Source organism: Acyrthosiphon pisum, chromosome A1, assembly GCF_005508785.2.
Source record: "Acyrthosiphon pisum isolate AL4f chromosome A1, pea_aphid_22Mar2018_4r6ur, whole genome shotgun sequence".
NCBI lineage: Eukaryota > Metazoa > Arthropoda > Insecta > Hemiptera > Aphididae > Acyrthosiphon > Acyrthosiphon pisum.
Window position 1 is genome coordinate 152,145,626 of NC_042494.1, and position 23,841 is coordinate 152,169,466.

General features: G+C 29.3%; 4 protein-coding genes across 4 annotated transcripts in view; 1 reads left to right on the forward strand and 3 right to left on the reverse strand.

Annotated features, from left to right (window-relative positions):
- Positions 1-807: 807 nt before the first annotated feature.
- On the reverse strand, positions 808-10,177 carry LOC100169442 (probable aconitate hydratase, mitochondrial). Its single transcript, XM_001947560.5, has 15 exons — positions 9,868-10,177; positions 9,639-9,696; positions 9,382-9,539; positions 6,154-6,379; positions 5,967-6,092; positions 5,728-5,886; positions 4,457-4,607; positions 4,218-4,393; positions 4,020-4,149; positions 2,892-3,049; positions 2,562-2,820; positions 1,883-2,088; positions 1,701-1,798; positions 1,280-1,628; positions 808-1,171 (listed from the first exon to the last, which is right to left on the reverse strand). The coding sequence occupies exons 2-15, from the start codon at positions 9,666-9,668 to the stop codon at positions 1,028-1,030; spliced, it is 2,370 nt and encodes a 789-aa protein (XP_001947595.2). The 5' UTR covers positions 9,669-9,696; positions 9,868-10,177; the 3' UTR covers positions 808-1,027.
- A 4,882-nt stretch (positions 10,178-15,059) lies between these two features.
- On the reverse strand, positions 15,060-17,057 carry LOC100160548. Its single transcript, XM_001947513.4, has 2 exons — positions 16,695-17,057; positions 15,060-16,572 (listed from the first exon to the last, which is right to left on the reverse strand). Exons 1-2 carry the CDS (start codon positions 16,746-16,748, stop codon positions 15,271-15,273), a joined length of 1,356 nt encoding a protein of 451 aa, XP_001947548.1. The 5' UTR covers positions 16,749-17,057; the 3' UTR covers positions 15,060-15,270.
- A 284-nt stretch (positions 17,058-17,341) lies between these two features.
- LOC100164663 (superoxide dismutase [Mn], mitochondrial-like) lies at positions 17,342-21,591 on the forward strand. The gene is given in 5 exon segments (NM_001246048.2): positions 17,342-17,586; positions 17,825-18,018; positions 18,085-18,198; positions 18,859-19,038; positions 20,968-21,591. Coding segments are annotated over 5 exon segments (669 nt in total). The 5' UTR covers positions 17,342-17,551; the 3' UTR covers positions 21,114-21,591.
- A 1,559-nt stretch (positions 21,592-23,150) lies between these two features.
- The window catches only part of LOC100570266, an 8,640-nt gene continuing 7,949 nt past the window's right edge, over positions 23,151-23,841 (reverse strand). The window contains exon 2 of the mRNA XM_008186950.3: positions 23,151-23,808. Coding sequence (XP_008185172.2) covers positions 23,560-23,808 — 249 coding nt within the window. The 3' untranslated portion in view covers positions 23,151-23,559. The remainder of the gene's footprint in view (positions 23,809-23,841) is intronic.

A 23,841-nucleotide genomic window follows, 5' to 3' on the forward strand; every position in this document is an offset into this window, starting at 1 on the left:
TGTCACCACAAAATAAGACAATGCTGCCACTAGATAACAGATGATAACATCGTAGTTCAATGTTCACCACCGTAATACCGGAACCACAACACTGGTTACTGATTACAGATTAGTCTTGGAAGTTGGGCTTGGGCATCTCATTATTTATTTCAATATTTTCGTTCGATGTCGGTTTTCTTGTGAGTTTCACCGTAGATCGACAATTAATAATTGATACTTAGGTCATAGAATATTTAGTGTACAACTACTGCCGCTGTAGCGTCCGATCAACCTAATCTGCCCTCGTACAGAATGTTCGGAAGACCGGCCCAGGCTGTCCAGCCAAAACCACGCACAGCCATGGAAAAGGTCAAGTTCATCTACCAGGACGAAAACATTTGGTAAGCATCATTCAAACAGTTATTTACTAGTTCCGATGTATTAGTATTATCATTATCATTGTCGTATTTTAGGAATGTCGTGAAGAGCGTAGCTTTTTTCGTCATCGCTGTCAAGTTCACCCGAGAGTTTCACGGTGTCGAACTCATACACTGATGTCTAATAAGTACAGAACTTCGTCGTCATCTAGCTGTCCATGTTTTACCCATTACCAATGTACATACCAACTTATTATTTACATTTAAATATACTGAATGATATATAATGATTGTAAGACTCATTGAAATGAAATATCTTTCTCTTATGTAACATTGAAAATTATACTATGTACAAGATTTATAAACGTGTTATTTTGAAAATATTTGACAACATTCAATAGTCCATTCTGTAGTAGAGCAAAATTATAATAGGTAACAAAAATCAACATACTTAAAACTATCAAAATTGATTTATTTAATTTATTAACAATTATAATATATAAAACAATAGTAGCAATGAATCTAAATCCAATGATTTTTCGCCTAAAAAATATTGTTTGACTAAAAACAGTTACTTTTTACATAAAATTATTTTTTGTTTTCAATTTAAAATATCAACAATGAATTAAATATTAATAGATAATACAATTTAATGAAGAAGAATCAACATTTTATTTAGAAGCAGCAGCCACTTGCTTCATTCGGTTTAATGCACTACCGGATTTAAACCATTGGATTTGTTGTTCATTGAATGTGTGATTCAGTAATATCTCATCAGAGCTTCCATCAGCATGGGACAATATGCACTTCAAAGGCTAAAATAATAAAAAATAATTAGTTGAATAACTCAATAACAATTAGGCCAGTAAAATATTTAGTAAATACTAGAAAACTGGATGAATTTTAAATGAAGTTTGGTTTACCTTGCCAGGGGTGAATTGGTTAAGTCCTACCAAGGACACTTTATCAGATGGTTGAACTTTATCATAATCCTTAGCATCAGAAAATGTCAGAGCTAATAGTCCTTGTTTTTTCAAATTAGTTTCATGAATACGGGCAAATGACTTGACAATGATTGCACGTCCACCCAAATGACGAGGTTCTAATGCGGCATGTTCTCTGCTACTTCCTTCACCATAGTTTTCATCACCAAACACTACCCACGATATACCTTTGGCTTTGTATGCCCTGGCTGTATCTGGTACTGCGCCCCATTCTCCAGTATCTTGGTTCTTTACTTTATTCATTTCATTATTCTCTGCATTCGTTGCACTGGAATAATGAAAATAATAATTGTATTTTATAATAAAATATTTTAATTAAAATTAAATCATAATAACTTACGTTAATAACATGTTATTTGATATATTTTCCAAGTGACCTCGGTATTTTAACCATGGGCCAGCTGCAGAAATGTGATCAGTTGTACATTTTCCTTTCACCTATTAAAAAGGTATATATTAAAGACTAGAATATCTTAAGAAAAAAATAAAATCATTAAATGCATATTATTTATCTAAACATACTTTAATGAGTATAGTAAGGCCTTCCAAATCTTTTCCATCCCAAACCTTGAATGGTTCTAATAATTGAAGTCGATTGGATTTTGGGTCTACTACCACACTCAGACCTGAACCATCAGCAGGTGGAGCCTGGTAAGTATCTTGACCTGGATCAAATCCTCTTGCAGGTAATTCATCGCCAAATGGATTACTCAATTTAAATTCTTTACCTATCAAAATAAAATTATAAGACATTAATATTAGTATTATATTATAAATGAATATTGCTTCTCAATAACAACAACATTCTAGAATTAAAACATTAAATTCAAGATAATGGAACCGGGCCACAAACAAAACTCCATGAAACATTTCATCAATACAATTAATAACATCATAAAGCTATCAAGATAGAGATCTGGCAAATTAAAATATTTTAGTGCATAATTTATGTTTCATTGTTTTTATGAAAATACTGTTTCTATTTTATTTAAAAAAAATTATTATAATTTCAATAAAAGATTTAAGCTGTAAATTAAAATAGTTACAATTGTTACTCAAAAGTAGTAACAATTATTATTTTGTTCCAAATCAATACAATGAACAGAAAGGGTATGCAATGTTTACAAATTTCTGATTTTGAGTACATATTAATGAGGTTTTTTAGTGACTGAAGTTTGTTAACTGATAATATTTAACTAACCGTCAGCTCCCTTAATTGAATCAACTGTTGGATCAAAGTCCAAACGAGCTTCAATAGCTAAAGCAGTAACTAACTCTGGAGAGGTGACAAAAGCATGAGTTGCTGCATTGGCATCATTACGTCCAGTAAAGTTTCTGTTATATGAACTGACAATAGTGTTCTTTTCACCCTTTTTGACATCTTTACGGTCCCATTGACCAATACATGGACCGCATGCATTAGCTAGTACAGTTCCTCCAAATTCTCTCAGAGTTTGTGCCTAAATCATAGTGCAACTATATATTAAATATCTACCAATAAATATTAATATAATATTAAATTCTTATTTACAATTCCATCTCTTTCAATTGTTGCCCTAATTTGTTCAGATCCAGGAGTAACATTAAATGGAATTTTTGATTTGCGACCATGAGCTAAGGCTTCTTTTGCAATAGTAGCACATCTTGACATGTCTTCATAACTTGAGTTGGTGCAGCTTCCAATAAGACCTGAAATTAGAAAAACATCATAAATAAAAATAACAAATATTTAAAACACATCAATAAATAACTTGACAATAAATGGTATAGACATAAAAGAACAACAGTTTTCCATTAAACCAGTGTTCCCTACCGCCATGGCGGAAAGGATGTCAAAACAATAAGAAATATATATATTGTTATTTTTAAACAAGTTATTTAGAGTGGCAAAATAAATATTATGTGTATGTACTATGTCGGCAACTTTATGATACGCAGTACACACCATGTTTGCTGATCATTTCACGTTTCATCTATATGCATCTTCTTATTGGTAGAATATATAAGAATCTAATATTGTATTTTGACAGATAATAAAGTAATAATGACCAATGAGATGAGGGAAAACTATGACCTACCATCAGTCTGAACAAAAATCATACTTATTTCGTATATCAGTAGTCAACTTTTTGGTATGGTTATTAAATATAAAATGAGCTGAATCAGTACCATTCCATATGTTTAGGTGATACTAGTATTTTTAGGGGCAAATAAAAATACCCAAACTACCAATTATAAAGTGAGCATATGTGGATATTAAACTGTTTTAATGCCATCATAAAAACGTACTAATAGATATATTGTATTATGATTTATTTTTTATCGTATTACAGCATTAGTTCAACAAAAACAGTTTTTTTTTTTTTAATAATTTTATATACTGCTTTGAGAAGTGTGAATTATAAATTATATTAGTGTTATTTAAATAAAGATAATAGGAAACATTACTGCTCTAATCAGTCTTATGGATCACATCGTATAAATTATATTAGCGTCATTTGAATAAAGAAAAAGGGAAACACCGCTATTCTAAGCTCTCAAAAATGTTTAAATTAGAAACGATACACTTACAGATTTTTTGGGTAACATTTTGTCTTATTTTTCTTCCAATGATATTGTTACAATATAAATAAATAAGCTTGCATTTTAAGTAACTAACCAACTTTGATTTCCACAGGCCAATCATTTTTCTTAGCATTTTTTCCCAGTTTTGAAATTGGATGGGCGAGATCAGGTGTGAAGGGTCCATTGACATGAGGTTCCAGTGTTGTTAAATCAAGTTCAATTAACTACATTGATGAAATTAATAGAACAAAATATTAGTATAATATTGTAAAAATTCAAGAAAAAATATTACCTGGTCATAATGACTGCCTTTGTCAGGAGTCAATAATGACTTGCTGTACTTGGCAGCTTCTTCAGCAATATCAGCACGTGATGTCGCTTTTAAATAATCAGCCATTCGGTGATTAAAAGGGAACAAAGAAGTAGTAGCTCCAATTTCTGCACCCATATTACAGATCGTACCCATGCCTTTGTATACATGATTAAATGATTATTAAAACTATACCCTACACTATAATAAGTAATCATTACCTGTGCATGATATATTATCTACTCCAGGTCCGTGATATTCAATTATAGCACCAGTACCCCCTTTGACAGTCAAAATATCTGCAACTTTAAGGATGACATCTTTTGGTGTAGTCCAACCGGTCATCTTACCCGTTAAATGAACACCAATAACCTATACAAAAATTATATTATAAATGATAATTAACAGTGCTTAAAACCGTTATCAATAAAGTCGGTAATCGGCTATCGTTTAATTTTGATATATTGGTAACCGGTAACACTTTCTTTAAAGATATTTCAAACACTATGATAACCGTTAATCGTTTAAAAATCGTTGATAAGGTTATTTGGTAATCTGTTACCAGTTAAAACCGGTTTTTAAAAATGATTTCTTTCAATTTTTTAATCATGTTTTTACAACAGTTTATTTAGGCCATTCGTGGGTTGACAACTATTATTACAAAAGCAAAAACTTAATATGCTTTAATTTGGTCGATTTTCCTCAATTCAAATATTTATTTTTTCAAACTGCTTTAAAGTTTAAAACATATGATCACGATAATGGCGATCTTAATTAATCAAAAAAATAATGTATTGCATAAAAAAATGTTATTGTTATAATTGTCTTATTTAAAACTGTAAAAACCAAAATTAAATATAATAACTTTCCAAAATGACACTAAGAGTGATACATTGACACAGAACTTTTTGGTTATATTGTATATATTACAATACTCCAAAACCTGGGTCTGCAGATCGAGCATTGTACGCTAGCCTTCGGACCGACCCTTAGAGCAAACACTACAAATAACAAATGCAGAACCAGGAGGGTTTGGGCTCTGGGAGTTGTAATTTAATACCAAACTGTTTATAAATATATGCAAAATAAAGTATAATGTGATAAAAACCTAACAAAAACAAATTGCTTAAAACTAAACTCGGAAGGTCCTCTATCTATAGTAAGTTGTGGCACTGTATATAAATGTGTATATTTCTAAAAAACAAAGATTGTAACAGACGACAGCATTAAAATATTGTAAATACTAAAAAGTACTAAATAGTAGTAAATACTAAATGGACTCGGGAATAGGTTTTGGTTATAAAACCGGGATTGAAAATATGTGGTAACCGCTTTAATGTTAATTTTTAGATATTTACCAATAACCGCTTCCAGCACTCCAAAACTAAAAGCGGTTATCGGTTTTCAGTTCTCAAATTTACAGTTTTTTACAGGTTTTCGTTACAAACCGGTTACCGGTTTTAAGCCCTGATAATTAATAATTATTGATTACTTTAGGACATTTTAACTCCCATGGAATATCAGCCATCACGTCAACAGCGTCTGCACCTCCAACTCCAATACATAAACCACCAAGTCCACCACCATTAGGTGTATGTGAGTCAGTACCAATCATCAATAATCCAGGAAATGCATAATTTTCCAGAATAATCTAAACAAAATATTATATTTTAATTTTTTACTCATGCAATTTTAATAAAAATATCATTGATAATATTTTATTATATTTACTTGATGAATAATTCCGGAACCGGGATGCCAAAATCCAACTCCATATTTCGCTCCAGCTGATTTCAAAAAACTGTAAACTTCTTCATTCATATCTTTAGCCCTTTTCAAGTCTTCAACTCCACCTGTCTATAATTTAACAATTATTAATACAAATAATATACAATTATAACTAATAAATCTAATTTACTTGAGCTTCAATTAAATGATCACAATGAATTGTGGAAGGAACAGCAACCTTCGGCAAACCTGATGATATAAATTGCAACATAGCCATTTGAGCAGTAGCATCCTGCATTGCTACACGATCAGGTCTTAACTTTAAGTAAGAGACACCACGTTCAATGTCTTGATTAACTGGATCATCTAAGTGAGAGTAAAGTACTTTTTCTGCCAAAGACAATGGCTTTCCTAATCTATAACAATTGTAAACATTATTATAATTTGTTATCTTTGACCACAAAAATGTTCATAATTATTTAATTAAATTAAGTTTTGCTCAATGTGAGTACCTATAATATAATTTAAAGACATTTTATACAATATTACAAAATGTTTTGTGATTGATTTTAATTTTTAAAAAAAAAATATGACCTAAAGGAGCACACAACACAAAAAAGTTTTTTTTAATTTGAGAGAATGTTCAATTTTAAGAATAATGGTATAGGTTTTACGTTTCTAAACACATTATTCAATAAGTTATGAGCAATTGAAAAAAGACGCGTCATTGAGCCCGGCTCATCGTAATTTCCTATCTTATATGTGTAAAAGTTCCTCGCTTCACACAACAATTTACCAACCTAATTTTAATTTTTGAAATTTCATTTACATATAAAAGTGTGGTTTTTGTGTTTAAGACGATACAAGTACCAGAATTTCAATATAAGGTTTAGATTTTTAAATATTAAAAATCTTAAAAGAGATATTTGAATTTTTATTTTATATTTAAATGGCCCTGACGCGTCATTTGACAAAAATATCACTTTAAAGATTTATTAATATTTAAAAAACTAAATGTCATACTGAATTTCTGACACTCGAATCATCTTAAACACATAAAATCACACATTTATACGTAAACTAAATTTGTAAATTGTTGTGTGGAGCGAGGAACTTTTACACGTATAAAATAGGCAATTACAATGAGTAGGGCACAATGACGTCACGCGGCTATTCTACATTTCTTAATATCTCTTAAAGTAATAATTTTTTTTTTTATATCGGTATTCGCCGAATCATTTAATATAGCCACAATAATTTAATATTTAAAAGAAATTTAAAGAACATTTTTATTTGTGTTGTGTGCTACTTTAAAATACAGTTGGCTTATTCAAGTTTTCTGTATTTCATGATTTTATAAATTACCTAAAACAATAAATCATGTTACCTATACCACCTAATTAAATTTATATTATAAAAATTATTAATAACCACCAGTGGCATACAAAGGGAGAGAGATGATCCCCCAGAAATTCAGTTATAAGTATGACATTGATAAAGACACATTATAAATACTGTTTGCTATCATTTTCAATTTAATAAATATACAAAATGTTCAAATATACAAATAACAATAAAACGAAATACACTTCAAACCTTAAGGCTTTAGGAAAAAATGTATGTTACTTTCAAAAACCAATGATGGTATAACCTATGAAATCTTTGGGAATAATAATATAACATACATATTTAAATATAACATTAAATTATATTTAAATATTTAAATTATATTTTTATTTAATATTTATATTTTTATTTAATATTTATATTTTATTTCTTAAAACTAGTATAGCCTATATGAAATAAACAAAACAGATTTTTTGTTATTTACAATTAAGAAATCAATTTTTGTTTTATATGTAGTATTAGTATATTATGAATAGGTAGTATTATGTTAGTTATCATCTTATATGATAAAAGGCTTAAATAAAGTTATAAACATAATATTGGATACATCCATACACCATGAAAATATATAATATATAAAATAAGTATATTTAGACTATAGTAATAATTAACAAAATTATCAGAAAATATTTATTTATTCATCTACTTTTAACAACTACTTTCAAGAGGCAATGACTACATTTTTTTATGCACACAAATGTGATAATAAGTAATCCTAAATCAATAATTTGTATAATTAACTTCAAATTATTTTTAATACTAGGTAGTATATCTAAAGTCTTAGATAAGATAAGTTATGTAGCTAATACATAATAAAAAACATAATTCATAGAAAGCTTTAGTACTATAAGTATGTAATCACAATTTTTAATAGAAATGGCTTTTTTTTTTATTAAAATTTTAGTTAGAACCTAAAACACATGTATCTTATCTTTAAGCATTTATAATAATTTAAATTCATTAAAATAATTCACATTTTGAATATAATTAGTATTAACTATTTAGAATTAGGTAGGTATAATCAATATAATTAAATTAATAGAAACTATGTGGTCTACTAATTCTAAAGTTTAATAAAATAATTGATTAAGGTAGTTATCTAAAGTCAGTAGGTAAGTACAGATTAGGATAATGGTTAAAAAAAAACATTTGAAATCACAACCTAGTATCCACTATAGATAGGTCATACTAAAAATTGTTTGGCAATAGATCAACTTTACCGTAAAAATAGATAAACTAAAATCATCAGACCTGGCTTGGCCATCATTTATTTTTTTTATTTTTTATATGACCGCTAACCGCAATTTTATTCTTCCCAATGAAAAAATAAAACATTAAAATAGATTTTTACAAATTAAATACTAAAAAATGAATTACTAATAATAAGTTTGTGATCTGAAAACAATTAAAAAGATCATATTTTATCTAATCAATAGATAGATTGTAATATAATGCTGCAATGGGTAAAAGAATATAGTACCCGGAAATATTTTAAATAAAATTATTAGTTGAATTAAAAAATATATAATATGTAATAATATTGTTATCCAAAGTCTACAGATATAAACATGCAAAGTTCATGTTTTCTTAGGCCATATAACACATTTCTTCCTCATTCATACTAATTAATATTTGTTTATCATAATAATATTGTTAAAAATAACAATAAAAAAGAATTCCTCCTAGATATTTGTCATAATATAAAAATTTGCTAAGAAACTAGAAATGTGAAGTTAAAATAATGATTTTACATACTTATATATAATTAAGTACTCAATTAAGTTTATTTTTAATATGAAAACATGCTAAATTGTTATCTACCTCTAGTCACCTAGAATAATTACCTACCTAGGTATTATAATAGTTATCATTATCTGATGAGTTGGTCAAGGCTACGCCTATGAATTACCTACTTGATTACAACAACAATAGAAACAGTTAATTAAGAATAATATAATAGAACAGGGGAAAGGGACCGATAAAAGTTATCTGTAGCATACATATTACATACCTATCAGCAACGATTTTGATACGTTTCTCTAGGGTGTCGTATGGCAGAGGCTTGGTGTCCAACTTGCTCATAGCAACTTTGCTTGCGCCAAATACGGCTGGAGATGAATGGAAGCATCTTTGCTGGATCTCACCAGATACCAATTTGGTCCACGATACCTGTGAATACGGAAAGAGTAGTTGAAAATTAAACTGGAATCGTCAGCCAGATCAAGGTAGGAAAACCCCAAACTTCGGTATCCTGAATGAAATACACACCTGCGACTTAAAAGTTCTGCAGTACGCCATAGCGTCAAACTCGTTGACTGTTTGCTGACTGAATTGATGACGAACGGTAGGCAGCCGGTTTCAAAAGCACATTAGAGTGGTGAGTGGGAGCGATCGATGGAAACAACAATAATAATATAATAAATAATTAAAAATTACCTAGTTACGATAACATTATAATAACCATAGTATAATAAATAATAATTAAAGTATAATATACCGATTGGTCTTCGAGCGGAAGGTACGATCGATCGATCGATCGTCGCGTAACGATTTATTACCAAAACGATATTATTGATAAATACCAACTGTCTGATGGAGTCAGAACGGATTTCGGAAAATTTGGAGGACAGGGTTTCACGGGCGGACGGATACTACGTCGCTACCTGATGGTTAAAGGAAAGTTGTCGCTTGTCGAGAAAAACTGGGTCTGAGAGTCGGAAAATCGAAAAAGCTCGGCGGCGCTTAACAGTTGTTAACACTTAACAAATAACACATGCGCATTGCTGCGGTCAGGCGTCAGCGACTAAAGACTAAAGAGGGAAAGTACTAAATTATAGGAGTGGCAAAATGTGAGCAGCGATCGTCCCGCACTCTTTCGGACAAATTTCCAGTTTTCAGGGCCTCTACGTTTGGAAGTAATAATTAAGGCGCGTATAAGCATAGATAATATTAAAGGATGGATAGACCATGGCCTAATAAAATAGAGGAATCTAATATCTATGCGTATATTCGTATAATTTCGTATAATTCTATTACAGCCACAGATATAGATATACTACTATAATGATTATAGCACATAAGAATTATACTGCTCTAGTATTGTTAATTGTTGGCGCACATTTTAAAAACGGCAGTTGGTAATATAGCTTTATTTCAGGCGGGAAAACAGTTGCAGTAGCTGTGATGAAAAACCAGTGGCGGATCCAGGGCTTAATTTTGTAGGGGACATGGGGAGGAAATGCACTTGTGTATGTTGCATGCACCTATTTTATAGGAAGACTGATTACAGATTGTACGACTCTTACGTTAAATAATTGTTATAACTTATATATAACTATTATTATTTTTATTGTGATTTATTATATATTATGTATACCGTAATGCCGTATGCTTAATAGTAAATACATTAATTATGTAAGGCATAGGCGTGCGCAGGGTTTTGTGTCAGGTGTCAGGTGTCTATACATTTTCAACCAGCCCTAAAGAACAATAAGCAGCCCACTTATTTTCATTATATTGCCACCCCCTCCCCCCTTAATTCTGTTTAGTCCCACTGTGTAAAAATTTAATATTTTATACGTTCATATAATCACTTGTGTACCGAATCATTATTATAGGGCAGGCATGGCAAATCCATGACACGCGTGCCCGAGATGGCACGCGAAAAGATTTTGTGGGCACACGAAAATTTTTAGTATATCTATTATATAATATATAATATTATAGATTATAGAATATAGGTAATAGGTAAAAATATTTTGAACATACGGCTTTTATCGGTCATTAACGATTATTCAATTTTATACTGTAGATAAACTGATAAAATAATAATACCATATATTATATTATCTATATGGTATTGCGTTTAGTATGTTATTTACGTACGTTTATTAAGAGTAATAAACCTACCTCAGTAAACACTATTCTGTACAAATACGTCTGTCAATTTGTCATATAATTTTTTTCATGGCACGCTCTAAAAAAAAAAGGTTATTTTGGGCACGCAGTGTTTAAAAGGTTTGCCATCCCTGTTATAGGGTATAGCCCCCTCCCCACCATATAAATTCATCACACTACGACTTTGCCTATAGCCAATTATAGCTATAAGAAATATAGTAAATTGTAAATAAAAAGTAATAATATTTTTATGTATTATAATTTATAATATACCTATTACTCTGTACTTTTATAATTATATTAAACATCACATAGGTATATAACACTTAAAAGCATTTAGTACCACATTAATAATAAGTATTTATACAGAAGTCATAATATATTGGAACTCTTAAGAGTTAGGTACATAAAATAAAAATAAATAAATATACTTAAAATATGAGTCTGCGATTACTAGGTAGCAAATGTTTAATAAAAGTACTTGTTCGATAAACAAAAAAAGAAGCGCATCCAATCTTTTTTGTGACATAGTATTTCTTAATTTGTTTTTTATAATGCTGAGTTTTGAAAAACTACGTTCTCAGCTACAACTATAGTCACTGGAATTGTCACAAACATTTTAAGACTGAAAAAAATGTTTAATACTGTTTTAACCAATCGAGCCATTTTTGTACAGAACCTGAGTTTGTACCTTTTGGCGTATCTTATTGGTGTCAGTGGCGTAGCGAATCATGTTTTTCAGAAGCAATTGCTTCTGGTTTCTGGGGGGTGGTGGTGGGTCATAACCTCATAAAGCCCATACACACGGTCAGTCTTTGAACTTTATTTTGGGTGCTACCCCAACCCCCTATTTGAGCATATGAGTATCGTATACATCAGTTGGAGTTGGGTGGGGTAGGTCATAAATAATTTGTTTGCTTCCATATGATTTAAAGTTCGCTACGCCACTGATTGGTGTATTGATAAAATAATATTATAATTTTTCATTTGATTTAATAATAAACTCAGTATGTTTAAAACTACTCATACTATGACACTATGTATATACCTTTTAAATAAATATCTACCAGCTCACTAAATCCAAAATAAATTGTCAGGTGCAGCGAAAGCAGCATTCGCTGCACCCGTGCGCACACCTATGATGCAAGGTGCCCGGCTTTTACCGTTTAATCATTATATTTTATCAGCGAAAACATGCATATTTTTACAATATTAATATTTTGAAAAATTGTTTTATTATTGTATATTAAGAAAGTATTGTCACAATCATAAATTGTTAATTAATAAGTAATAATACTTATAAGAGTTAGAAATTGGAATTTATTTATTGATATATTGTATACGCATGTGGGGACGTGCACGAAATTTGGTATATATGTCGTATCCGTATGTGTGTGTCTTACATGAATGAAAAGGAACACATCATTAATATGTACTTAACAGCGAAGCCGAAGCGAGCTTTTTTTTTTATAAGTTACCCATTTGGGCTGGTCTAAACTTTTGCCCCCCTTTATTGAAAACTGAAATAACGCCACTTAGTGGAGAGTGTCCCCCAAACTGCTAAATATGTACTATAAAAATAATAATTCCATATAAATAATACTTATATTATATATATATAATATATATAATTCCAACATCATTGACATGGGAATCTTCCCACGAGATAGCAGTCCGATATAATCTTAGAAGCACTATTTAAAATGATATAAGAGGGGGGGGGGGGTGATTGAAACATTTACCATCCCCCCATCACTAAAAAAATATAAAAATATTGGTTTTTATCATAATAGCTCCACTCAATACAACCATTGTGATTTGTATAATGTTAGTTGGTATACTGCACTTCCCCCCCATAATTACGCCACTGAACCTAACTTATAGTGATAAAATAAATTATAGTGTGACGAGGTTCGTATTCTAATGAAGGATAAGGAGTCTAAATTCTGGAATAGAATTTGCATATATATCGTCTAATTCTAATTGCATCATTGTTCTTAACTCAATGTAATAATACATATAGGTACCAGGTACCTATGGGTTTCCGAAAAAAAAAATGTCTAAAAATCACTTGGGAGCTAAACTGCATCAGTGCATTGTTATTCCGTAGGTATTTCAATATATATGAGCAATATAGTAATTAGTAATAACTAATATTATCTTAGATATGCGAACAGCCTACTGCGTGTGTTCAACTTCCTCATCCACGGCCACCCGTAAAACTACGTAATTCAAACCTATTTGTAATAATTTTGAATTTTAATATCTGTTTCGAAAGAGATCTGGTTATTTATATTACAACAATGGAAAATTAAAGCAATGTTTTAAAAGGTGTCAAAATATCTAAGAAAATTGTTTGATAAAATCCTAGATATGAATTTTTTAAGTGAGTACTCGCAAGCGCTGGTCCTAAATGTAATAATATAATACCTATACGTAAATTGTCAAACGATTCAAAAACTTGTTCTGAAGGAGCTCGGGTTATTTTAACAACCCATACTAATTTTATAAATGTGAAAGTCACTAGTCAGTCCGTCAGTTACGCTTTCACACCAAAACAACTGAACCAATTTTGATAAATTTTGGTATAGAAATATATAATGTTTATAGTACGCGAGAATTCCAGATGGGACCTTGAAAAAAAAACATAGATTACTTTTCTCGTGAAAATAAAACTAGAAAGGGGTACATTTTTTTTGTTGACATTTTTGAAATTATTGTCAATAAAAATGTTTTCGCTATTGATCAAAAAACTTGAAAATATACCTATTACAAGGTTCCGCATAAGACATACCTAACTAGTTAATAGTGAAATTAAAAAAAAAATTTTAAATGCAAGTTAAAATGTTGACAAAATTCATCAAAGTCAAGGAAACGTGCAAATTATTTTTTAGTTAGAAATTAATAAAACGTTTTCTTTTTATAGATTACCTTTGAAAATTTAATAGAAGATTTATCATAAGTTTATCTATCTTAAACCAATAAAAGAAGTTTGCCGGAAAGCAACATTAATTTTTTTTGAGCGTTTGAACATTTTAAATTGGATATTCGCCGGTAAACTATAACGAATTGAGAATTCTCATCAACTGATTTTTGATATTAAGTTGTTATTCAAAAACTAATAACCATTGACGTTTGAAATGTTGACAAAATGTTAATATTATCATCTTCCGTATATGACAAAATTTTCAAAAGATTTTGATTTTTTTTTATCAATTCATAACCATGGTTATTTTCTATTTGTATTAATTTTTTAAAATAATTATCGGTATCAAATTTTTCACTGAGGCAATAAGCTTGAAATTGTAATGCTGTTCAAAATCATTATGAGGATAATATACCCACATGCGTTGTCTCCGTCTACAAATGCACAACATAGCAAAAAACTGTTTTTCGCGGGATAGAACCACTCCCTCAGTATTTATAGTAGAATTACCAAAATTCCACAACGCATGATACTATCATGCACTACCTACATATATCAAGGGGTAGTACATGCGACTTTACTCATACTTTACAAACTTTAAATAATATAACAAATAAATTATATAATATACATTCTGACGCTAAATAATATAACTTCGTTCATAGAGAAACTAGAACCACAGAATATATGAAATATATTTCATATATTCTGTGCTAGAACCATGTCGCGCATACGATTAAGCAATGGTCAAATGATCAATGGAAAATTGAAATTGCGAGGTACAACAACTTCGAGAACAATCATCATTATTCTCTACAATAAACTATTATTTTGATATTTGTTATAATAATGACAATAATATTCTATTTTTGGTACAAAATACTTTTTTTATTTTTTATTGTCATCAATTTTTTTTTACACAAACACTAACACAAAATACAAAAATAATAATTAACCATTTAAAAAATATTATATTTACAATATACCTACTATATACATTATACATATTATATAATACTTAGGTAACTCACCTGTAATATATTTGTCATTACTCAATTAAATAATTTAAAAAAAAAATTACATACTATCATCACTGTCACTTGATGTTCTGACATTAAATGTACAAGTATACTCATCATCTATGAAGTCGTCAACTATATTGTCTATTTCCCAGAATTTAGTTTCTTCTTTGATTATGTGATCTTCAAAATTTCGCCAATTTTCCGCTGTGACCGATTCAACACCTTCAATTAACAACTGTTTCACATCACTGGATTTTATAGTGGTATTTTTATCTTTTACATATTCCTTAACCATGGACCATGCTTGTTCAATGGGGTTTAACTCAAAATGGTATGGCGGTAGTCGTAATACAATTTTATTGTGTGCCTTGGCGACTTCATCAACAACATATTTATCGAACGCTAGTTTATGTTTTTGAACTAGATCTAATAGCTCCGCTTTAACATACGAAGTATCAACATGAACATTTTTCTCTTGGAGCCATTTCATAATATTCGCCTTTTTCCACGATGAAACTGGTATTTGTTCTGCCTTAACAGAATGGTAAGGAGCATTATCCATTATTATTACTGCATTGTCATTTAATAAAGGTAAAATATTATTAAACCATTTTAAAAAATTTTCACCGTTAATTTCACTATCGTAGTCATTGCTACTAGTTTTACAATTGAAATAAGTTAGACCACCATTAACAAACCCTTCTCGTGAACCAATGTGTACAATAATAATAAAATATTTGCTTTTGTCAGTTCCAGTTGGGTTACTAGCATCTGTTGTTAATTCTTTTCGAAATGCATTTATATTTGATTTTATGGAATCGTCTACTAATTTGTCGCCCACCAATGTTTCGCCCAAATAATATAATGTTCGTCCTTCTTCTCGGTATGCTTTTATACTTCGTAAATAATTTCGACGGCATACAATTAAATCTTCTCTCTCGGATAAAACACTATTTTGTTTCCTTTTAGTATATATAAAATTTAAATCTTTAAGAAGATTGTACATGGTTGTCCGTTTCAATGTAGGTAATCTGTCGTCTTTAGAGACAGAATTTACGATTTTATCCAACGTTGGTGGGTCACGGTTTTGCCAAAATGAATGCACTTTTTGACGAATCGCATTTTTATAAAAATCATCAATCACTTCAATAATTTTTGGTCTATTTTTCTTCATAATCGGAGAAGAAATAGTTTTATTTCCATTGTATTCTGAAATTATTTTTTCAATACTATTTCTTCCAATTCCAGTTTCAGTCATTAATTCTTGTATTAACTGTTTGTATAATATATTAGGTTTATTTGCCTTCTTTGTTTTATACAGATTTATAACTAATCTTTTTTGTTTACTTCGAATTACCTATATGAAATAAGAGAAAATTATTTTACATACGAACAATATATGTTATAAAAAAGTATATAGAGATCAATTTATAAATTGATAAACTCTATAATAAATATTTTGAGAGGATTAATTCTTACCTTGCCTCTTTTATTTTTTTGAACAGGTGTTGCAGGTAATACTTGATCACACATTTTAAAAAATATTTATACAATAACAGTTTAAATGAAATAAAGATCTAATATTATTTGTATATTATTAATATTTTGTCACAAAAAAAACTAACGGGCGAATTCGAACCAAGCTGATTGTTGTCGAATGTCAAACACACAAGTTAATAGTTATACCTAATATATTTATAAAAAAACAGTATTTTCATATAGGTATGTAATAACCAATTGGTAAATAAAGTGTAATGTGGATTGCTATTCGGCATTTGCTATCACTTTACCATCATTATCACAGTATCACTCACCAATAAATTCACGATCGCGAACCACAGAATATATGTATAATAACGTATTATTATATATAACTGTGTCGCGAACACGCCGGCCTCGGAAAATTGATAAGGCAGAAATACAATAATTTTGGCATTTAAAGTGTGACCAACGTAAAAAAAGGTAATGTGCTTGTACTATAATTTAATGTTTAATGCGGGATGGGGATGGGGACATATATATTATAATATCTATGAATGGGGACAGTTGGGACCCGTGATAAGAATTGGGTCCCGTGATTATAATCTCTTTAACTTTGAAGGTTCGATTATCATACTTATAGTTCATTCTCTCGAGTTTCGACTTCCGACTTTCCTAATTTCCGATTCTCTGCTATTTTCTAATCTCTAAATTCTGCGAAAACTTTTATGACGATATTTCATAATTTTATATTTCAGTTCATCTGTCAATAAACATTTAATTACATTACACACAAGCTGAAACGTTATTTATTGATATTTTCTTAAAAACGCTTGTTGTCAATCATTCGTTAAAAAATGTCTGCTAAAATTGTTCAAAATATGTTAAAAAGGTAATGTATGAAAGTAAATCTTTAGGAAGTTTATGTAATATTGAACTTTCCCAGAAATGCAGTCAAAAAGAACAATTTACTTATTATAGTTATTGCTTCAGATAATTTGTACTTATATTTACATCAGTGTTTTAAAATAAAAATTATGAGAGTTCTCTTTAAAAAGATTAGTAATGATGTATAAGAAGATACCTTGTCATTTTTTTTTATGATAAAATGATTTATGTAATTTTTCTAGTGCACCATTCAGCCGCCTGTATATGTCCCAAATAAGAAGTAAGGCAACATTACCCTGTTTAAAGTTTGAATATAAAGACTTAGAACCAATCATATCACGGGATATCATGGAAATTCACCACCAAAAACATCACAACACTTATGTAGTAAACTACAATAATACTCTAGATAAATTACAGACTGCTGTAGCAAAAGGTTTTGTACATTTATATTGCGTAATTATATTAATCAATTATTAAAATTGTTGTTTTTTTTCTATAGATGATACAGCAGCAATCATAAGCTTGTCACCTGCACTTAAATTCAATGGCGGTGGTCATATTAATCATTCTATTTTCTGGGATACCCTTACACCTCATTCGACTAAACCTTCTGGTAAAATATTCAATAACATTTTTATGATATTTTAACATTCAGTTATTACATTTTTTATGTAGTAAGAAAATCAGATAAAAATAATGTATAAGTTGGTATAAAAAACATTTAAACATTTTAAACAAAAATAAAATAATTAAAATCAAATAAATGCAGTTATTAATTTTTATGTTGGGGAAAGTATGTTTAAATATCCATTAGAATTCTAGAAAATTGATCGTTTGTCAAGTTTTGCTGCCGAGATACCCCGAAAGTACTATCTATTCAATTATAATACAGGAATTATTATTTTACCGACAACTACTGTAAAGTAACACAAATATTGCAATTTTTACTTGGTCACTAATAACGTTCATCAATAAATTATTGACAGCTATTGCTAACAATTAATGAGTAATTTTTTTTTAAGTATATTAAATTACTATGATAGTATCATTAAATCCAAACGAGGATCAATTTTATTTATTATATTATATATTGATGAACTCAAGCAAAAAGTGTTTTTAAATTTGTATAACTCTACATTTATTTTTACTTGGTCACTTTTTGTAAGACAGCATACAAACTTAACAATTCATATTTGAAATGGAAACCTTTTCCCCTCTGATTTAACTTATTATTTAGTTTATATTTTGATAAAAAAATGTTTGTTTTCTTTAGATGATTTGAACAAGGCTTTAATCCAAAACTTTGGTTCTTGTGATGAGTTTAAGAAACAACTAGCTACAGCTTCTATTGCTGTACAAGGTTCAGGATGGGGTTGGCTTGGGTTTAATCCTCAAACCAAGAAGTTGGCAGTCATAAGTTGTGCAAATCAAGATCCACTGTTTCCCACCACTGGTGAGATTATATTATATTATTATGTACTGTTTTTTATTGTGTGAAAATATCATTCTGGTTTGTCATCGTCAAATAATCAATATATTTTGTATAATTCTCATCAAAAACTAATTTGAGGATTTGATGGTACTCATAATTAACGTACTATTACTGGAATCTGATAGTATAAGTATTTTTATAACCAATAAATCAAACGCCAAACACCTTACTGTAATCACAAAATATATTACATTTATTTTGTGCTTTAATGAACTTAGGTATGTCTTAATCCAGTTTTTTTGTCGACCGTCATTATTCATTGATCTATTTTATTGTACCAATTTTTTTGTTATTTTTGTGTTAACATTTCTCATTTTTGCAATGTTGAAGACTTATGCTTAATTGCTGTGTAATTGGATATTAGTATATTACCAAAAAAATCTCAAAAAATAACACAGTTATCTATTCCAAAAGATGAAATACATTATAACATATTTTAGGAAGAGCAAAGAATATTAACTGATAAACGTTTTCATGATAACTTAATAATATGTAGTCATTCTGGTGAAAAAAAACACTCATAATTAGATTATGAAATTTTTATTTAATTTTAATTTAATATAGGAAGTATTTATAATATTGATTGAATTTTTTTGAAAAAATAGTTTTCATAATAGTAGGTATACTCAGTACTAGTAGGTATGTCTAACCTATTAGTACTTTTTCTTACCCAACTATACTCCATACCAAATAAAAGTGCACAGGACGGCGACCTGTTTCCGTCCGGCGAAGCACAATTCCCACATAAAGATATAGGTGGTGACCGGTGGAAAAAAAAAGTGCGCAGAACAAGTGCGCTCTTATTTATTACAGAGTATAAATAAGGTTGGACTCCACTGACTTAAATTATTGACTTTCTTAACAACTATATCAACATTTGAAACAATGTATTGTTCTGTTCTGTAAATGGTTGAGTTAATAATTCCTTACGGTTTTGGTCATGGTGCTTCTTCTATTATAATCGATTGTTTATGCACTTAAATGTAAATTGTACCTATTCACTGAATAGTTTTACTATTAATTATTTGTATCATATATTTTAGAAAAATTTATATTTCATTTTGTAACAACACTAGTAAAAGATAATAACACAGTTCTCTGACAAAAATGAGACTGATCTTTTAGATCCCCAATTATTAAATGTCAACAGATTATGGGGTTAACACCTATGAACATAAGCAGAAAAAAAATGGAACTGGGTCTATTATATTGGTATACGATTGGAATAAATTTTCTTTCTGACATAGTATATATTATTATATAGTATATGCTTTCTGATCGATTTCACACTAACCATGAAACATTTACTGAATCTACAATTAACGAAAAACTTAAACTTATGAGTTTATGTAAGACGTAATTTTCCCAAGGTAGTTATAGTAAGACATTTAGTGTTTGATTTATTATATAAACATCTATGGTACTTAGTAATAGCACATTTTTTCTGAGAACTATTAGCTTATTAGATTAGTTTTTTATGAATATTATATTTTATGCAATTTAATATATTGAATAATGGCGTAGCGCACAAGTGTGATAAGTGGCATTTTCGTAATTGTTCAGGAGAACGAAAATTGTGATTTAATATCACGCAGATTACATGCACTACAACAAACGCGCCGACCTCTATCAGATTAAATATTTACTATACACTTACAAAATGTGTACACAATATTATGTAGAAAGTTGTTTACAAGATAACTATGCAAAAAACTCATTTTTCCGAATTTTGCACTTATCACACTTGTGTGCTACGCCATCAATATATAGGTAGTAGGATAATAATACAAAACAGAGTGAGGCAATTACAAATTAGTACCCATTATAGTAATGATTAAATACTAAAATTTATTTATATTTATATTTCATTGAAATTTTTTTTCTGAACAGGACTGATTCCTTTGTTTGGGATTGATGTTTGGGAACATGCTTACTACTTGCAGTATAAAAATGTACGCGCTGATTACGTAAATGCAATTTTTGAAGTTGTTGATTGGGATGCTGTGTCCAAACGTTTTTCTGAAGCTTCTATTTAATAATTATTTCAACTGGCTAGTTCTCATTAAGAATATATTTAAGTTTGAATAATTAAATATTATATAGATTTATATTTGTATTCCTGTAAACTCTGTTAATTAAAATAAATGCACAGTTTGAATTTTATCAGCTAAAATTAAAAAGTATAACTTTTCAGTAAAAAAACTGGCTTTAATATTATATTATATATTATATAATAATTTTACTACAATCTAGTAAACTCAGTTACTTCATTTTGGATTGTTATAAGTGTTATTTGAATATTAAAGGCTTTAGAGTAATCATTGTTGATAATAATAATATCACAATTCATTTTAACAAATTTTTTTATACCTAATTTATCTATTCAATTGAAATATGATATTGCTGTATTTTATCAATCACAATAATACATTTCTAAATACTCCCCCTGTACCTATATTGTATCATATTGTTGCGTAAAATTGCATTCGTGACAATAAAAATATATTTTTAGGATTTTTGTTCTTTATTATCAAACATCAATAATGCAGTCTCCGAAATGTGCACAGCTGTGGTTAAAACAGCTGTTGTTTGAACTATGTATGCGTTTGCAAATCGTGTATGTGGTGCTGACAGCTGAAAAAAGCAGCGGCCCTTATTATGACTACTGCGGTCTGCGGGACAGAAGACAGAATGACTTGGTGTGGTCTGACTCGTTGGCGCTCTAAAAATCTTTTTTTTGGCTTTTAGTGATAGAATTAATCCACATTTTTCAATCGTGAAGATTATTATGTTTAATCGTTGAGAGTTGGATATTATGAAAACAACCTAGAAAAATAACACTGTTACTTTTTAGTTGTTCCAAAAGAAAAAATACGTAGTAACATACTTTATGCAAGAGCTACTCAACAAAGATTAAGACAATTAACTCAGTGCCCAGTGGTGTCATTTCAACTTTTTGTAAGGTATAATAATAACAACTAGGCAGGCCAATATAATATTATATTGTAACATGTTTTACATTACTATTATTAGTTTATTTTGACTTTTTTTTTAGCTTAATATATGTAGTTGGTTTGAAATTGTTGATAGCATTATAATAATACATTAATACCTATATAAGTAGGTAATAAATACGGAACCGTTTTTTGTATGTGAAGATTTATCATACATTACAGTGATTTACTCAACGACTAGGTACACCCGACAGTCAACACCTACTGTACATTACACCAGCACTTTAATACCTAGTTGTTAATTTCAATCATTATTATTATTTAATATTTATTATTATTTTTAGCACATAGAAACAATATTTTAATTTTGAGAATTGAATAATTACTGTTTTTGACATATACTTTTGTACTGACTTTATTATTTGTTAAATTTACACGTGGAACAATAATATTTGTAAATAGTAATAATGAATTAATATAATATTGTATAATAAGAATAATAATAATATATATTTATATATTGTATATATGTTATAGCAGTTAATATAAATTGAAGTTAACTCAAGCATTACAATACAAACTTAATAAGACATTAACTCTTTCACACGAATCACACACACAGACACCCGCAACAGCGCCAATGGCCAATCTTCTGTGATCTGTGTATGGTATAACTGTTATGGTTTTAAGTATTTTTTTTCAATTTTCCTAACCCTGTACCGAAAAGAGGGGATAAGCATATACCCATTGGATGTTACGAGTAACACAATCCATTTTTTTATCCAGATTTTAGATAATATTCAGAATTCAGATGTATTATACAAAATACCTACCTATGTCATTTGTATTTTGTAAAACCGTGTGTGTTTGGACAAAAATATATTCGTGGCAGTCATACATTCAAACATGCAGAATTACTTTGTTTTACAGATTTTATATTTTTATAAGAAATATTTTCGTGTGTATGATATCTGTATGCCTGTATTACTTATATATTGTAGTTTATAATATGGCAATATGCGTACCACAGTCCACAATAATATATGTTATCTTTCGCAATGTTTTACGGTTGAAAACCGTAGGCAGGAATAAAGTATATTTAAAATGAAAACCACAGAATTTACTTTACTCGAAAACTTTTATTTTTCTTAAGTGAATATACATTTTAAAGAGCACGTTTGCTTTCGAGCACACTATATACAACATAACTTACTATGGACTGTATGATAACGGTATTGATAATATTATTACTGATTGAAGTTATACTCGAAATCAAACATACCGCCCGCCTTGAAACATTATAAAATTAACATAATAATAAACATTGTACAACTTGAAAATGTTTCAAATGTATATGATTCAAATGTATAAGGCTAATAATAAGTACAAAGAAACAACAAAAAAAAAATAAATAACTAACAACGTACCTAAATCAAATACGTAAAATCTAAAAACAAAAGAATAATAATTATAAACAAATATTAACATAGGCAAAATCAATGTTTGTTATGGCATTATATTTTCTTTTTTAAACAGCTTGATTTCCTTCAAAAGGCAATGGACACACCATCCGAATAGCTCGCGTAAATTGACCCTTGGCAGAAAGCAATGTGACTACTCTTACGACTTTGTCTGGACCAGTATGCAATTGAACTACCTTGCCTAATTTCCATTGTAAAGGAGGTATGTTATCTTCTTTCATCAATATCACTGTACCAATCTTCACCCTTGGCCCCTTTTCGCTTTCCCATTTACCACGCTGCTGCAACTGAGCCAAATACTCCTTTTTGCATCGAGACCATATTTGGTG

Bases quoted from the DNA above. Each gene is read 5' to 3' on its own strand.
- LOC100160548 (XM_001947513.4), bottom strand. From the start codon at position 16,748: ATGTGTGATCAAGTATTACCTGCAACACCTGTTCAAAAAAATAAAAGA. The intron at 16,573-16,694 runs GTAAGAATTAAT...TATTTCATATAG, and splicing joins AAAAAAATAAAAGAGGCAAG to GTAATTCGAAGTAAACAAAA.
- LOC100169442 (XM_001947560.5), bottom strand. From the start codon at position 9,668: ATGGCGTACTGCAGAACTTTTAAGTCGCAG. The intron at 4,150-4,217 runs GTAATATTTTTT...TCATCAATGTAG, and splicing joins AAGGCAGTCATTATGACCAG to TTAATTGAACTTGATTTAAC. The intron at 1,172-1,279 runs GTAAACCAAACT...TTATTATTTTAG, and splicing joins ACCAATTCACCCCTGGCAAG to CCTTTGAAGTGCATATTGTC.